This window comes from Sminthopsis crassicaudata, chromosome 2 (genome assembly GCF_048593235.1).
Source record: "Sminthopsis crassicaudata isolate SCR6 chromosome 2, ASM4859323v1, whole genome shotgun sequence".
Lineage (NCBI taxonomy): Eukaryota > Metazoa > Chordata > Mammalia > Dasyuromorphia > Dasyuridae > Sminthopsis > Sminthopsis crassicaudata.
This window is the reverse complement of record NC_133618.1, coordinates 193592861-193611166: the sequence shown is the minus strand read 5'-3', so window position 1 is coordinate 193611166 and position 18306 is coordinate 193592861. Positions and strand designations below refer to the sequence as shown.

At 33.3% G+C, this 18306-nt stretch overlaps 1 protein-coding gene across 2 annotated transcripts in view; it reads left to right on the top strand.

Moving 5' to 3' along the window:
* Positions 1-15075, top strand: part of PXDN (peroxidasin) — a 147366-nt gene extending 132291 nt beyond the window's left edge. For both annotated transcript variants that reach the window (XM_074288007.1, XM_074288006.1), the window contains 4 exons: positions 6862-6982; positions 7471-7603; positions 10927-11040; positions 12510-15075. In XM_074288007.1, the coding sequence (XP_074144108.1) occupies positions 6862-6982; positions 7471-7603; positions 10927-11040; positions 12510-12635 (494 nt within the window). In that variant the 3' untranslated portion in view covers positions 12636-15075. The remainder of the gene's footprint in view (positions 1-6861; positions 6983-7470; positions 7604-10926; positions 11041-12509) is intronic.
* Positions 15076-18306: the final 3231 nt, after the last annotated feature.

Sequence of the window (18306 nt, the reverse complement as noted above, 5' to 3'; positions counted from 1 at the left end):
TGTTTGTTTGTTTGTTTGTTTATTTGTTTTTTATAATAGTTTTTATTTACCAGATATTTGCATGGGTAATTTTACAACACTGACAATTGCCAAACCTTTTGGTCTAATTTTTCCCCTCCCCCCCCCAGATGGCAGGTTGACCAATACATGTTCAATATGTTAAAGTATAAATTAAATACAATATATGTATACATGTCCAAACAGTTATTTTGCTGTACAAAAAGAATCGGACTTTGAAATAGTGTACAATTAGCCTGTGAAGGAAATACAAAAATGTAGACAGACAAAATTAGAGGAATTGGGAATTCTATTGGTTCTATTGGGTATTCTAGTGGTTCATAGTCATCTCCCAGAGTTCTTTTGCTGGGTGTAGCTGGTTCAATTCATCACTGCTCTATTGGAACTGATTTGGTTCATCTCATTGTTGAAAATGGCCACATCCATCAGAATTGATTATTATATAGTATTGTTGTTGAAGTGTACAACGATCTCTTGGTCCTGCTCATTTCACTCAGCATTAGTTCATGTAAGTCTCTCCAGGCCTTTCTGAAATCATCCTGTTGGTCATTTCTTACAGAACAATATGTATCATTTATTTTTAAAAATTGTTTTCTGCAATCAGTTTCAGAGAACTATGTTGTATATAAGATTGCTTTAAGAAGCATATAGTCCTCTACTTACATATGGTGACATTAATGTAATTTGCATTAGCTTGAATCTGTCCCACGGATCTTATAAGGCCCATGAAATCATTTGCTAAGGCAACTGCAGGAGATGGTGAGCTAAAATTTATGTAGAGCAACTTCCTACTGCTTGAGTTCTTCAAGTTGATAATTTTGTATGGCTTTTGAATGATATTATAAATATCCAAATGACTTTTGGCAGAAAAAAATTTTTTTCCCACTCGGCTCTAGAAGGTTGAGTCTTATTGGACTAGACTGCCATAGTCCAGACTAATCTTAAAGATTGTTCTTCATTACTTGCCTTGATAGTTTTTTATAGGCAGTGTTCTGTTTTAATTGTCTCAGATTTTATTTCTATTCTTAACTTTACCTTTGTACCTTTCTTTGAATTTATGTTTCCTTGTTTGATACTTAGTTCAATATTTCAAAATATAATTTCAGCAATAGTGGTCCTGCTCTACCAAAGATAGGGGGTATGGTTGCTGATTCCCAATCTAGTATTCTTCTCTCCAGTGGACCACGTGTTTCTTTGACTGAGCATGTAATTTCACTGAAATAGAGAGCTCCTAGTAGAGAAGTCTTTCTGTTAACAAAGATCAACCTTTCTGGTGTTTGAGGCATTGGATGGTTTGATTTGCTCTAGGTCGACAGCCAGTATGTGACAGATGCAGGGATGAACCTAGGTCAACCTCACTCTCACAGTGAGAAAAAAAATTAAAAAAAAAACTAGCTCTTTTCTTGATTCTATGTCTCTTGGGGTTTCTCTCTCTCTCTCTTTCCCTCCTTCCCTCCCTCCCTCCCTCTCTTCCTTCCTCCCTCCCTTCTTCCTTTTTTCCCTCCCTCCCTCCTTCCTTCCATCTTTCCCTCCCTCCCTTCTTCCCCCCTGCCCTGACAGTTCTTGTTTTGTTTTATTTAAATTTGTATTATACAAATTCAACTTTATGTAAAGAATTTAAAAATTAATCTACATTTCAAAAAAACCCTTGCCATATTAACTTTATTTTACAGAATTGAGCACTCTCTCTCTCTCTCTCTCTGCTTCTGCCCATCAACAACACACTCTGTGGCTTCTCACCCCACTACCAAAAAAAAAAGTGAAAATAGAACTGCTGCAGGGATCAGGAGCTTGATTCTTGATTTGATACCTGAATGCTGAGAGAAGAGACTTTTATCCTGCTCCACCCACCTGCCTTTATGTCTTTTTTATTATAGTAATTTTATTTGTTTTTAATATACATTGCTTTATGAATCATGTTGGGAGAGAAAAATCAGAGCAAAAGTGAAAAACCATGGGAGAGGGAAAAAAAAACAAAAAAGAAGAGAGCATAGCATATGTTTATTTATATTCAGTCTCCTTAGTTCTTTTTCTGGTTGCAGATGGCATTTTCTGTCCAAAATCTATTGGGACTGCTTTGGATCAAGTGAATCATCGAGAAGAACCAAGTCTTTCATACATTATCACACATTCTTGCTATTACTATGTACAATGTATTCCTGGTTCTGCTTGTTTTGCTCAGCATCAGTTCATGTAAATCTTTCCAGGCCTTTCTATAATCAGATTATATCATCAGTCTTTAAAGAAAAAATAATATTCCATTATCTTCATGTACCACAACTTGTTCAGGTATTCCCCAATTGATGGGCATCCACTCCTTTTCCAGTCCATTGCTACCACAAAAAAACCTGATGTAAACATTTTTACACATGTGCGTTCTTTTCCCTCCTTTATGATTTCCTTGGGATACAGTCCCAGTAATGACACTGCTGGGTCAAAGGATATGCAGAGTTTGATAGCATTTTGGGCATAGATCCAGATTGCTCTCTAGAATGGGTGGATCATTTCACAACTTCACCAACAATGAATTAGTGTCCCAGTTTTTCTACATTCTCTCCAACATTTATCATTATCTTTTCCTGTCATCTTAGCCAATCTGAGACATGTGAAGTGGTACCTCAGAGTTGTTTTAATTTGCATTTTTCTAATCAATAATGAATTAGAGTATTTTTTCATTCAACTATAAATGGCTTTAATTTCTTCATCTGAAAATTGTTCATATCCTTTGGCCATTTATCAATTGAGGAATGACTTGTATTCTTATAAATTTGACACAGTTATTTATATAGTTTAGAAATGAGATCTTTATCAGAAATAATCTAAGATTTTTTTCCAGTTTTGTACTTTTCTTTTAATCTTATTTCTGTTGGTTTTATTTGTGTAAAACCTTTTTAATTTCATGTAATCAAGTTGTCCATTTAGCCTTTCATAATGTTCTCTAGTTCTTCTTTGGTCATAAATTCCTGCCTTCTCAAAGATCTGATAGGTAAATTATCCCTTGTTCTTCTAATTTGTTTATGGTGTCCTCCTTTATGCTCAAATTATGTATCCATTTTGACCTTATTTTGATATTGGGTGTGAGATGTAGGTATATGCCAAGCTTCTGACTATTTTTTCCAGTTTTCTCAGCAATTTTTGTCAAATAGTGAGTTCTTATTCTAGAGGCTGAAGTTTGGGGGTTTATCAAATAGTAGATTGCTATAGGCCTTGATTATTGTGTATTGTGTATATATTGTGTATCTTATCTATTCAAGTGATCCACCACTTTGTTTTTTAGCCAGTACCAAATGGTTTTTATTACTACTACTTTATAATATAATTTTAGGTTTAACACTGCTAAGCCACCATGTTTTGTAATTTTTTTCATTAATTCCCTTGATATTCTTGACTTTTTGTTCTTCCAGATAAATTTTGTTATTTTTTTCTAGTTCTATAAAATAATGTGTTGGCTGTTTGATTGGTATGACCACCTGCCTTTATGTATGATCCCAAAAGGCTGGTTATGTTCCTCCTCCTATTCTGACTTATCTGTCCTTGGCCCTCATATGTTGTTGAACTGTGTGCTGGCTCCCTGTCTCCATGGGTGGGAATGGAACCCCTTCCTGCCTCTCTCCCTTCCTTTCTCAGTCCCGTGCAATTTTGCATTATGTAAAATTTGCTTTATTATCCAGTGAGAATCGTCTTTCTCTGTGTTTGTATATATACACACACACACATATGGGTATATATATATATACACATACACATACATCTACATGTATATGTACATACATATAGTATTTGCAATGATACTAATAGAAGGTTAACTTAACTGATAAGTAGATAAAATATGGGCTTTAATGTATTATATGATAAACTGTTGCTGATATTTACAATTTACAATTTTGCATCCTTTATCTTTTCCAACTATGGTTTTTCATAAAAAATCCTGAATATATATATATATATATATATATGTGTATATATATGTATGCTTGTTAAGATTTCATATGAGTCTTTTGTTTTTCTATCACGATTATTTCTTGATATCTTTACCCACTACCATCTTCAATACATTCAGCTTCCCTTATAGCCCAAAAAAATCCCCCTAAACAAAACACACACACACATCGGTGGAATAATTGAATACAAAAATGACTTTGGACAACATATGCAACATTCTATACTTTCATCTCTTCAAAAAAAGAGGAAAATATATTTACATTTAAAAAAAATTTTTTTCTGTTACTTTGTACTTGTCAAATCTCATCAAATATGAGCATTTCCATATGCACAGCAGAAAAAGAGAGTTATGGTCATTTTTTCCCTAGGGCTAAGATTGATCATTAAAATTACCTAATATTCAGCTTTGGTTTAATGTTCTTTTTATTGCAATTATTACAGTACAAATGTTGGAATAATTCAATCAAGAATCATTTGTTCTCAGTGGAGACCTATTTTCCTTAAAGTTAGTAGTTTATATTCTGCTTATTCCAGCTGTTGAAAAGCTGTATCTGTTTTTTATATTCCTTCTGCATTTTTCTACTCAAAATACTTTTCCATCAGAATGTCAAGAGGGCAAGTCTTTATATTTAAAGAAAGTTGTTGTCTTATGAATCTTTGGGAAATGCCAAGACTTTTTCACTTGATCAGATACAAAAGGCCTTTTCATTTTTGATAACTAAACCAGATTGCCTTTAGCTGCTTAAGAAGTAGCACAGCCAGATTTTCTGTTCCCTTGCTCTGAAAATATGAGTTTCCTTTGAAAGACTTAATCTTTGGCATTCCATAGTTTTCCCATTCTATTATCTTCTAAGGAGTTTGTCAGTTAATTTGTTTGAGAAACTTAGCCATCTTTAAGATAGATGAGTCATATTTCTTCTCATTCTCAGAACATGAGGCAACTGTCTAGGGTCATATTATTTTATAACAAACTCAATTTTACATTTATTGAGTACCCCCTATGTTCAAAGCTGAAAGGACTGTTTTAATTTTAGGCTAAAAAACCATAACTACAGAACAGCTCAAGGAATTTAGGTTTGGTGAATTTACTAAAATCATGTGTCTTTTTCCTTCAATAAAGACTCTTTTAAGGCATAGTTTTACTTAGGACAGTGTTTCTTCATAGCATCAGATGTTAACTTATGTTTGTGTGTTTTGGGTTCATCTTCAAAATTGCCTTGAATATACTCCAAATTTTGCATAGTAATATAAATTTGTAGCTAGTAGAGATCTTAGAAATATTCTATTGCAACTCTCTTATTCTATAGACGATAAAACTAATTCTTAAAACGGTTAGATGACATGCTTAATGCTATACTGGAGAGTCAGAATTTGAACCTAACTATTCTTTTTTTAGCTTTTTATTTTCAAAATGTAAGCATAATTTTCAGCATGAAGAGGGTGAACCCTTGCAAAACCTTGTGTTCCAAATTATTTTCTCCCTTCTTTCCCCAGCCCTTCTTCTGGTTAGCAAGTAATTCAATATAATTAAATATATATTTAAGTATATAAATAATGTATTTAATTGTATATAATATAATAATATGTAAAATATAACATCAGTATAATAATATTATAGTAATTGACAATAATATATAATTAAATGTGTGGAGTACCTCTACACATATTTCCACAATTATGATGCAGAAGAAAAATCAGATCAAAAAGAAAACAAAAAGCAAGCAAACAACAACAAAAAATATGAAAATATTATTTTGTGATCCATACTCATTCCTCACGGTCTTATTTCTAGATATAGATGGCTCTCTCCATAAGAAGTCTACTTAATCCAGCCATTCTAATGTCAAATTTTGTGGGAGATTTTTTTTCCACTGTATTATTTCTACTTTCTAGTAATCATGCAAGAAATTCAGAGGAACATTCAGATGCTTCTATTTAGCATCTTCTAGATCTCCTGTAACAAAAGGCCAAACCTTAGTACTTGAAATCCTGTGCATTCTTTACAGGCCCTGTTGTTATTTCATATATATATATATATATATGTATGTATATGTATATATGTATATGTATATATGTATATGTATATGTATGTATATGTATACATACATATATATGTATATATGTAGAGATAATTTTCTCACCAATTTTTTATTCTTTAGCCAAGTGAAATAATGGGTTTTATTTTTAAAAAGCCAAACAATAAATAGGATTATAGGATTCAGAGCTGGAAATGACTCTACAGATCATTTCCCCCTATTCTTTTGTTTTTAATGAAGAAAGGAGATACAAAGAAGGGAGCTGACTTGTCCAATAAATCAACATCACTTAATTATTATTATTACTAGTCAGTGATTAATTGTAATAATAAAAATATAATTATACAATTAATTATTATAATTATTATTAATAACAAATATTAGAGCTGGTATTTTATTTAATACAAGTCCTCAGACTCCATATATCATAATTAAGTCTATTGCTTATTAATGTTCCTTTAGGTACTTTTTGTTTGACATATAAGAAAATCCTTTCTAAGTTTGCTTTGACTAGCATCTAACAGTAGTATCATGAATGCATTATAAATAAACCTTACAAAGTAATAAAGCTAGTAAGCTTTGCCACTTGTGCCATTTGAGTGGTTGCCCACATGTATGACATTTATTGTTTTTCCTATGAAGCACTATTGTTTTTCTGGCTTTTTTTTTTTTTTTTCATCAAACCAGTGGACTACTTTAGGTGATAGTAGATGCTAACTTACAAGACCTTCTGGAGTGCTGTTGGCAGTAGTAATCATAATCCTCAAGATTAATGGGTTATATTTAAAAAAAACATACTCTGTTTTTATTTAAGTATAAAACTAGAGATGACAGTAACTAATACATCTTTTGTCTATAACTTTAGATTGTAGGACTAGAGGGCAGTTTAATGTATTTTCATATCACTTCAGAGGAAAACGCTCTCTTGAATTCAGCTATCAGGAAGACAAGCCTGCAAAGAAAACTAAAGCACGAAAAATACTAAGGTATATTTATATACACAGAAACCTTTGTATAGCAGATGCCTTGCATTAATGGCAATGTGTTTTAATCTTGATCATGAAAGGAATGGTGGTCATGACAGAGATAGGAGGGCTTATGAGTCTTATGATTTTTGTTTCCTTTTCTGGTAACTGGAGAAGGGTGAGAATTAGAAGGGGAGAAATAAGTAGGCTAAGCTAGACTAGGAAAATTAAACTGAATAAATGGAGACACAAGTTTGCAATCTTTCAATTTAGCTTTGACAGTTTGATTTTCATCTTGTGTATTTTCAGGGGCAGATGGTCGGCTTCTACTTTCTACTTAGCTGTAGGCAAAATTTGTTTTTCTCATTTTTCCTCCCCAATTTAGTTTATTTTATCTGTATATTTATTTACTTATTTTTTGGGGGAATGTAGCCTTGTCTTTTCTCAAAATGATATACTTGGGAAAAAGTATTAATGTTGTGTTGATTTTTTTTTTGTCCTTGCTGCAGTACTGTAAAGCACACTAATCCTTTCAGTAATTTCACTTCTTCCTCTGATGAACACATGAATGTACCAGCAACAAATGACTTCAAAGAATTTGTTCTGGAAATGCAAAAGACCATCATGGGCCTCAGAAAACAGGTAACCAGAAGGGTAGTGATAACTGCTCTGCTAAATTCTACGAATACCATTTTCATTACATAGAGATCTCTTTGTAATGAAGCCCATTTAAAAATAGATATCTCCATATTTCTGCATCTTTTCTCAAATCACAGATTTTACCATACATCCATTCCTCCCCAAGTAATGCTGGAGTTATTGAAACTCAGTGGTATAGAGTGTGTCATAAATGTTATTTTTTTGTTTGCTTTGCACTTATTTTTTATTTTTACCTACAACCATGTTGAGTTGTTTTGGGTTCTTATTGCTTTTACCTGATCAAGTGCAGACAGGTGAGTACTTAGATGTTAAGACCACCAGGGAACACCCAAGTGCTTTAAATGAGGGTTTTGATATTGTGTTATCAACTACAGGATCATTATCAAAGTTCTAGGAAGTAAAAGGCCATGTACAAATTCATTCTTGTGTGATGTGACTTTTAGATCACTTCTATGGTATAGAAACTTCCGCATGTGTGAAATGGATTATAATATCTGTAGTGTGTTTGTTAGAAGATTCTTGTGTATTGGAACAAGAGAATGCATGTGAAATATTTTATAAATTGTTCTATAACTTGGATACATGGAATTATCTTCTCCACTTTTTGAACACTCTTAATTTTAAGATAATTTATAATGGAAAGTTTTGATATGTAATTATACTCACTTGAGTAATTATTAAATCATTGTGGTAGTAGCAGTTTTAGATAGATACTAGACATGCATTTGCATGTATATTTCCAGATGTAATTGCTATATGCAGACATATATTTTAAGTTCATGTTCCTATATCAATCCTTATTCAGTATTCCCTTTTCAGTATTGATTGTTTTTCTTCATGAATTATTTTTTAAAAATTGTGTTTGGGGTATCTTTTGCAAGGACTGAATTTTACTGCATTACCTCCTGAAAGAGAAGAAAGGGGAGAACCCATGTATAGACAGGTTTTGAGAAAGATAGAGAATACTTAGCTTCTATTCTCCAAATCAGGAATTCTTTACCTTTTTGTGGTCATGGATCCCTTTGGCATTCTGGTGAAATCCTTGTACTCCTTCTCTGAATAAAATTGGTGTCAAATTATGTGTGTCACCCCACACATTTAATCTGTTGCCAAACATTTAATTTGTTACCAAATCTTGTCTTTAGGAATAATAACCCATTATCGTCATATTACCTTTTTTATAAGTGCCCTCCTCTCCAATTATATAGTCATCACTTTATTTTAGACCCCCATTACCCCTCAGGTGAATATTGTAATCAATTGCTAATTGGCCTCCATGCCTCAAGTCTCTGTTTACTCCAATCTATCTTAGCTCCAATGCTTCCTTCATTTCTACCATCTTTGCTTCTGGTTGAATCTTTCCTTTACCCATAATTCTGAAAGGAATTTTTTTTTCTGTACTCCTCTAATTTACTTATGATGCCATCTTTGATGACTAAATCACATATTCATCTTGAGTTTATCTTGTTATATTCACTGTGAGATGTTGATCTATGCATAATTTCTGCTAGATTGCTTTCAATTCATGCCCCCAAAGCTTAGATCTTCAGTTTTTCAAATACCAGATTGGTGTGGTCTTTTACTTCTATATATTATATGTCTATTGATATATTGATCTATCATTTTTATTTCTTATTCAGTACCAGTTTGTTTTGATGATTATTTTTTTAATAGAGTTTGAAATCTGGTTACTGCCAGGCCCCTTTCCTTTACTTTTTTTCATTGATTCCCTTGGTATTCTTAATCTTTTGTTGAATTTTGTTATTTTTTCTAACTTTATATAATAATGATTTGATAATTTGATTGAATAAGTAAATTAATTTATGTAGTATTATAATTTTTATTGAATTACCTTGACCTTTATGTAGGCAATTATTATATTTCCAGTTATTTAGATCTATTATTTGTGTGAAGTGTTTTCTAATTCTGTTCCTATAATTCCTCTGTTATCTGAGAAGATGAATTAAAAAGTGTTTTTTAAAAGAAATTAATGTCAAATTATGTTAAAAAGCTTTTAAAATGCATTGCTGTCATAGTTTTAATTCATACCAATAAATTTAATTACATTTATAGTTTTTAATTGAACTGATCATAAAGAGACAATTTTAAAGGAAGAGGCCAAACTGAAAATGTAAATTCTTGAACTATGAAGTTGGCAATATAAGTATTTATGGAACTCTAATTTATGAATGGTTTAATTCTTCCCTTCAAAGAACATTAACTTGTGATTAATACCTTTATATTAGATTCCTAGGTTTATAAAGAGATTTAGAAAATTTAAGTAGTTTCATCACTTGAAAAGATCTTCTAGGTCTTTGCCTCTTAGCTAAAGTTCTTTTATTTATTCACTTTTTTTTTTCTTTTTTAGAACTAAAATTCTTGATTTGTAAATTTGGTTTATACTCAAACTTGTGGGAAAACAATAAGGCAATTTAATTGGGAAAAGATTTTGAATTATTAAGGGAGCTGTAGTTCTTTTGTTTTGGTAAGAAACTGGTATGTTTATTAAATATCCATGTGGGCCATGTTAGCAGTGGTGCCCAATTTAATTCTTCTGCCTCAGTGTACGTTATCTGAACTGCTTTGTACCTTGGTGATGAGATGTTTGGAGTGGAAGTGGCCAGTCTTTTTTTTTTTTTTTGCTTTCTTCCATTCATCACCTTAAAATGTTCACATAAAACTATAATACTTAAAGAGTACTCTTTATTGTAAGGAACTATTTTTCCAGGTTCTGGGAATGTCTTGGGTTTTTAGAGCAATGTGTTACAAGGAAAGATTGAACTCAGATCAAATGTATGAAAACAATATCCTCTTCTCTGAAACAAAAAGTTAAGAGGAACAATTCTATATAACATAATCCTCATAAGTATACATCTATAGTTGAAGATATTTACAAGCAAGGTAGTCTCTAGAAGTCCCTCAATCAGATATTTGAAAATATTTATATGGGAAACTTGTCATTTATCACTGTATAGTCAAGTGTACTCCACAATCCTTTTAGAATAATTCTTGATTTTTTAGCTTTCCATGTTTCTTCTGTTAAGTGAAAAAATTTGAACTCAGGTGCTCCTGACTTCAGGGCTGGTGATTTATCCACTGTGCCACCTAGTTGCCCTTGAATTGCATTTTTTTTTTCTAATCTTGTGACCTACATTTTCCCATGAATTCTTTGTGATGACATCAATAAGGTTAATTTTCACAAATTGGAGAGATGAGTACGGAATTACAAGTGAAGCAAGAGATCAGGTTTATTATATGGGTAAACTTATTCAGAAGTGACTAATTAAACTTTAATCTTTCTGCAGATAAAGAAACTTGAATCACGCCTCAGTAAAACTGAATGCACTGATGAAAAGGGTAAATCATATCCAAACAATGAAAAATGGAAAAGAGATTCATGTACTATGTGTGAATGCAAAGTGAGTATGTAAGAAATCCTTTTACTCAGTTTTAGTCATTGTCCCCTTGACACTTCTGATCTAGCCTACTTTCTCCTTCCATAGTCATACCTAACAAAAACCTCAAGTTTCTCTCTCTGTGCATAAAATAGTTGTTGTAGTTGAAGAAGTTAAAAGAAGGAAGCCAATAGAAAAGGCCAACTAAGTCAGGGAAACTCTTTACATTTTTTGATGATGGGGAGAGGTGGAAATGTTGGAAACCTCTAAGGAAGAAGTGTTCTGTGTAACTGGAGATCCTCAAGGCATTTGACTTCTCACTTTTTTTGTTCTTTATTTTATACTTAAAGAAATATCCATTTAGGTAAGAGGCTAGGGATTAACTTTTTTTGTGACTAACTAGTTTCAAGTTGGAAAGCTAAAGAAAATCACCTAACTTCACAGAATCTCTGGAAGGAATCTTAGTGTAGATTTAGTCCAATCCTTAGTTGACCTCAAATCTCTCAAAAGTATAGCCAAAGAAATTATCATTCAGTTTTCTTTTAAAAATTACCAATAGTAGAGAACCAACTAAGGCTTGTGAATAGTTCTGTTAGAAAGTTTTTCCTTATATCCACATCTGCCTCTGTATTTTCTTTCCATTATACCTACTCTTCCACATGATAATAAAATATTTAAAGATAACTTTACAATTCACAGAAATATAGAATTTAAAGGAAGATCATGGAAGTCATTTACTCCAGACATGTCAAATATGTGACCCATAATAAGTATAGTTTAAACTAGATTAAAATTTTATTAGGAATATGTAACAAGAACAGCTAGGGGGAACAGTGGATATAGCACCAAGCCTGTAATCAGGAGAACCTAGATTAGGAAACAACTCTGTTTGCTCCCATTCCTTATTTGTAACATGAGTTAGAGAAGCAACTGGCAGACCGTCTTGGTATTTTTACCATGAAAACCCTAAATGGGATCATGGAGAGTTAGAACACTCAACAACAACAGAATCCAAAAATATAAAGAAATACAATAAAATCTAGATATTACATTTGAAAATGATATCGATTTATCATCCACATAGATTTATGTACAGATTAGTGGCCTCCATTTCTATCCTAGTTTAATGCTTTTGATCTAATCCAATCTAAACTTGAGAAGCAAGACTTTTTTTTCCCTTAGGCAATTGGGGTTAAGTGACTTGCCCAGGGTCACTTAGCTAGGAAGTTTTAAGTGTCTGAGGTCAAATTTGAACTCAGGTCCTCCTGACTTCAGGGCTGGTGTTCTACCCATTGCACCAACTAGCTGTTCCAAGACTTTGTTAAGTGAAAAAATCATAAAGTTATATAATTTTCTTAAGTACATGAAGAGCTACAAAAAATAAACTGAATAAATGCCCTTAAAAGTGTCTGTGTGCAGAGTGAGTTATAGGAAGGGGGGCATTGTAATGTCAGTGTTGTAGAAATATGAGTAACAAAATCTTTTTCCCATAGGATGGCCAAATCACTTGTTTTGTGGAATCTTGTCAACCAACAGATTGTCCAGCTCCAGTGAAGATCCAAGGAGAATGTTGTCCAGTCTGCTTAAAAAACACCGTTAACAAACAAAAGAAGCCATAGCTGCCTGTATACATTTTGGGGGGTGGGGTAAGGGTGGGATTCTCTGCTAAGCCTCCTTGAGATCAGGTGGCTAATACAGATAATTGCAAACTTTAACAAAACATCCAGAATGGAGACATTTCATAACATCAAACTGATGCTGTTAAAGAATTGAATGCTGTGTGCATTCTTTATTTAGTTTCCCAGGAGACAGGCACCTCCCTGATACAAATGTATGGAAAGGGAAGTAGGTGAATGGTTATATAACCTCTCTTAGGCTTCTCAGGTTTTTCTTTTGTATTAAATTAAAAATTGGTGCTACTATGAAATTGCACAGTCAGGCAAGCGAGGTCCCCCTAATATTTACTGTGATGTTATTTTAATTTAAACTCAGCCCATTGGTACCTCTGAACAATAGATAAAGATGAATTTGTGCCCTGCTGAGTTCTCAGTCTTAATGCCGAACAGCCCAGAGAGAGCAAATGTGCATAAGGATTAAATGGGGATGAATAGCAAAGAGGGATGTGGAAAGAAGCCCAATGAAATGGGTATGAAGTTTCAAGCAACATTTACAAAAGAAATACATGCTTGGCAAGTTGAGATGTATCTTTTCTTAGTGTATTACCAGTGGAACATGGTCTTTTTAAAAAATCCTTCTCCACCCCCCAGAATGAACCCTGGTATTTGTTCAGTTTTTCTTAGCCATATGTGATATTTCATAGGTCATTAACATTTGATCATAAAACAAACACTACTCTTTCCCTTAAAATGTGTAAATTCCTACCACTGTCCCTGTTTTGTTTCTTCCTAGCATGATTGTAATGAATATATGAACTCATATTTAGAAATCAACTGGTTTGAATTTTTGACCTGCATCTATAAAATGGGTTTCTTAAAACAATGTGAAAATTATATTTCATACCATTTAGTATATGAAGATATCTATTAATTATTAGGTGAACTGCCAAAAACTTCAATAGATAGCTACTGCTCTTAGTAGTAGTGCCATTTATTGGACTTTTTATTTCTATCTTTTCCAATTAGATATTTGAATGATGAGAATTAGCTTCCAGGTATGCTGTGCATGTATGGTAAATCCCTATACCTCATTCGTGTGTTGTTGGGTTTTTTTATCTTTTTTTTTTTAACATTTTACAGACCGCTGTCCACGTGTAAGTATTCGAGGAGCAGATAAACTGGCTCCAATATATAAGAGTTCTTCCTCTTTTAGTATTCCTGTTCTGAGTCTTTTGCCATCATGCTTTTCAATGAAATGTACCTCATGTGAGCTTGTTTTGTTTGTTTGTTTTAAATTTGGGCTGTATTTGTGCCACAATCTCTTTCTTCTTGTCTTATCCCAGTCCAACTGCTGTGTTCTGTGCACATGAAATAATGGAATTAAGTATGAAAACTGCACAGTTGTTTTCTGTGAAAGCACATAAGATCATCACTTTGCAGGGTAGGCCAAAGTAAATGGTGTGATTCTGCCTAGGATTACTAGATAAGGCTTTCTCATGCATGGTACATTTGATTGTGACTAAGTCTTGCAATGATATGCCTTTTATAAATGCCTTTTGTGACATAATCAGCATCATTCAAATGAGAGTCAGGGAACAGCCTTGGCACATAGTGTCCTTTGCTAGCAGAACATGGCTATGTATGCTATGCTGTGGCACATTTGTGATGGGCTACATTTGATAGTCAGCGTTAAGAAGCTTCAAATTGATTTCATGCACCAAGACTGGTTGGCTTCATTTTCCATTTGAATACTATTAAATGACTTCATCAAGTCTCTTTGAATTTCATGGGACATAGGACTTGTTTCAAATTCTCTGGTGAAGGTACTTGAAATGGGAAAGATATCATTGAACCATGGAAAAGGTTCTATCAACCAAGAAAAGTTAAACATTTTCTCTTAACTTATCCTCAGAATTTTAGGGTAGTTTTAAAAATGCTCAGGTATAGAAACTGTAATAGTGATTTTTCTACTCTTGTGGAAGTATTGCCATGTCTTAATAGCTTCTTATTGGAGAGGTATTTTGTGGTGTGTGTGACTTAGACAATATAAAAGGGGGTTAAAAAAACAAAAAAAATCAAAAACATGCTGGAGTGCCTGACTGAGGCATCTTTCAAAATGAATGCGTTGTTAGTGAACTGAAAATTCATGGAAGAGCCGAGCTGTGCCTTGCAATAATGTTCTGTAATTTCCATCGAAATGTCTGCTGGATCACATTTATTTTATTTTTTTTTTAAGGACAGTGGTTAGTGCCTGGATGAACTTTTAAAGTATCCACTGTCAGAATATTGCTTTAATATGTTGCAAACTGTACATATTTATTTACATTTCTGATATCAAGAGCTGAATGCCCTTGTTATGTTCAATGTAACCAATACATTTACCAAAGAAGTGTTTGCACTGTGTAATGATGCTTCCCAGTTTCAAATAAATGGGCCACATTTTTAAGTGGAGACTTGATTTTTCTTTCACTCAGTCTGATAATAGAAAGGCATACTCTGTTCCCCACGTTCATGTTGATCTGGTGGTGAGGTAGGGGATTGCAGAAGAGTTATAGTGAATATTTAAATACTGGTAGCACATAGAAACCATTGAAGAAAGGGGAAGATAGTAAAGATATTCTCTTTCCTATAGGCCAGAGGTTCTCAAATTTATTAGTCTCAAAATTCCTTAATCATAGTAAAAATTACTTGTATACCTCACAAAATTCTTTTGTTTATATGTTATATCTACTGGTATTTAATACATTGAAAATTAAAACATATTATTATTATTATGAAAAGTTTTACTTCCAGAACTACCCAAAAGGATTTTAAGTTCACCTGTGTGTCGCATGACCACATATTAAAAACTAATGCTATCGGTTACATTGATGGATTTGATTTCCAAAGTCTTTTTGGTGGTTCTGTTTGATGATTCTAATACCAAAACATTTCAGTGAAAAGATAAAATATATGAATTTGCTAACTGAAGAATGGAATTAAGGGACAGGTGAGATATTCAGTGGAGTAGGGGTACTCCATTCCTCCCAACAATAGATATCAAACATACACATCTCTTTTACCTGCTTCCTATTCTTAGGATTCCTTTAATTCTAGACCAGATTTTCTCTCATTGTGAAATGAAATGTAAATAATTGATTTGAAATTCTTTGCAAGAATTGGGGAAAGACTATAAAGGTTTTTGTACTGGGAACAAAGGGAAGAGTGACATTGCAATCAAACTTCAGGAAGGGGAGACAAACAATAGTAGACACTCTCCTATGTTCATTTATGCTTAAGAGGGATTTGTATTGTTATTAAGTATGTAATAACAGATTATCCTTGTCTCTGTCACTTGGAGGTATGTCACATTTCACTTTTTCCTCAGGATTACAGTAGGGGTATCAAAAGGTGGTATCTAGGTTTGCTGCAAATGACTCTATCCCTTACAGATGACCTTTTCCTAAGTACAGGGGGAATCTCTGAACCCCAGTTCTGTTTAGTCACTTAACAGTCAGATTAGTAATTTTTTTTCCCTGAGGCAAGTGGGGAGTCAGGTGACTTGCCTAGGGTCACACAGCTGGAAGTATTAAGTGTCTCCTGACTTCAGGGCTGGTGGGCATATTTCCTTTAAAAATGTTATCACATACTTATATCCTTCAAATGTGGAAGGCAAAATTATACCTCCCCTTTTCCAATTCCCTGTTACCTCCTTTGCACTACCTCATTCTCTGGGGAGGAAAAGCAGATCAGATTCTTAGCTTAGCTTATTTCCTTTTGAACACAATTCCAGTTCTAAGTCCAAATACCCTGTGGGATAGGTTGGCTGATTATACCATCTCACCTGGAATCCTAGTTCCCAGGTTGCAGTGTTTTAAACTCCCGGTCCATTGGAGATTACTATTAGCACCTAAAAATGAGAAAAAAAAACAAGGTAGGACACAAATAAACATTCCTAGGCCCATCTCAGAGCTGGGGTAAAAGAGAGAACAGAGCATTAGTTGTGATCATTGACCTATAAGAACTTCCAGAAAATCCACTCTAAGAAAGAAGAATCCCAAAAGAGAGGTATGGTCTCAATCTCACCAATTTTAAAGATGCAGACAGCCAAAGGAGACTACACTCACTTATATAAGAGAAGACACAGAAGCTATCTGTCCATGCTCTAAAGGCCCCTCGGAATGCCTCCATATTAGGTTAGGTGGGCATGTCTAGAAAAGCCCTAATTAAAAATTATATGTGCATCTATGTGACTTCTTTCTAGAAATTATTTAGATTTTTATTTTTTTGTCCTTTAATGAAGTCCTAATAACCCCTCACTCCTACAACTATCCACCATAATAAAAACATTCAGATAAAACCAATCAACAAAATTACCAAGTCTGACAGAACGTGTAGTGTTCCATTTTTGTAATTGCTCACTTCTTCCAAAAGAAGAATACTTTTGTCATCTCTTCTCCTGGATTAAGATTGATTATTGCTATCAGTCTTAGCTCAGGTATCTCCTGTTATCACTTTTGTTTACATTATTATAGTGATTGTGCATATTGTCATTTTGATTGCACTTATTCTTATTTCATTTTGCATCAGTTTGTACAAGTCTTCTCATTTCTATAATTTGCTTGTTTATAACAATATTCCATAATATTCATATGCTATAATTTGTTCAGCTATTTCCGAATTATTTGTTGCTACATTGAAAAGCAGAAATACATTAATATTTAGGAATATGTGGAGATTTTTTAAAAATTCTCTTTGAAGTATATGCCCAATAGTTGGATGTGGACACAAACAATTTAGAAACTTTTCTCTTCTAATTCAAGATTGTTTTCCCTGAATAATTGAATGGAGATTCACAGCCCCACCAATGGTTTATGTATTAGTGCACCTATTTTCTCACCATCCTTCTAATGTAAACTGTTTCCATATTTTAGAATTTTTGCCATTTTCCTGGTTGAGAGATAAAACTTCAGAATTGATAGCCATACCGATACTACCTTTTAAATCCACTCTCTCTATATATATCAACCTGAAAGAAGGTCTATTTTTAATGCACTACAGAGATTTGTTTTGTGTTAAGGACCATACCCAAGTGTGAAACCCAGAAAGCCTATAAAGCATTAAAGGGGCAGGTCAGTTCTCTGAAAGCCTTGACAGCTGTGAATCATAATACATCTGAAGGAATTGCAAATCAGCTTTTACTGGCCAGATGTTGCTTGTGAATTGGGAATGAAATAAATTGGAGGCAAGAAAGAAGAGGAGAGAGGTCAGAGAATGCAACTTCCTCTCAGTCTCCTTGTATTGTTATCATTCTCTCACATGAAGGGATCTCAGCAGCCACTACCAGGTGGCTACTGTAACAATTTTGTTTGAATGTTTTTATTATGATGGACAATTGTGGGAGTGAGGTAATATCAGGGGATGATTAAAGGACAAAAAACTAAAAATCTAAATAATTTCTAGAAAGAAGCCAGCATAGATATGCATAAAACTTGGGCTTTTCTAGATATGCCCAGCTAAACTAATGACTGCATGTATATGGTATGTGTATGTATTATAGATATATTTGTATGTACATATCTGTATATATAATGTCATATTAACATTCTACTGGTGATATTCATAGCTATGAATGATGAAATGCCATTATCTGAAAACCCAAAAGGCAGGTTCCCTAGAGTGAAGGAAAGATATG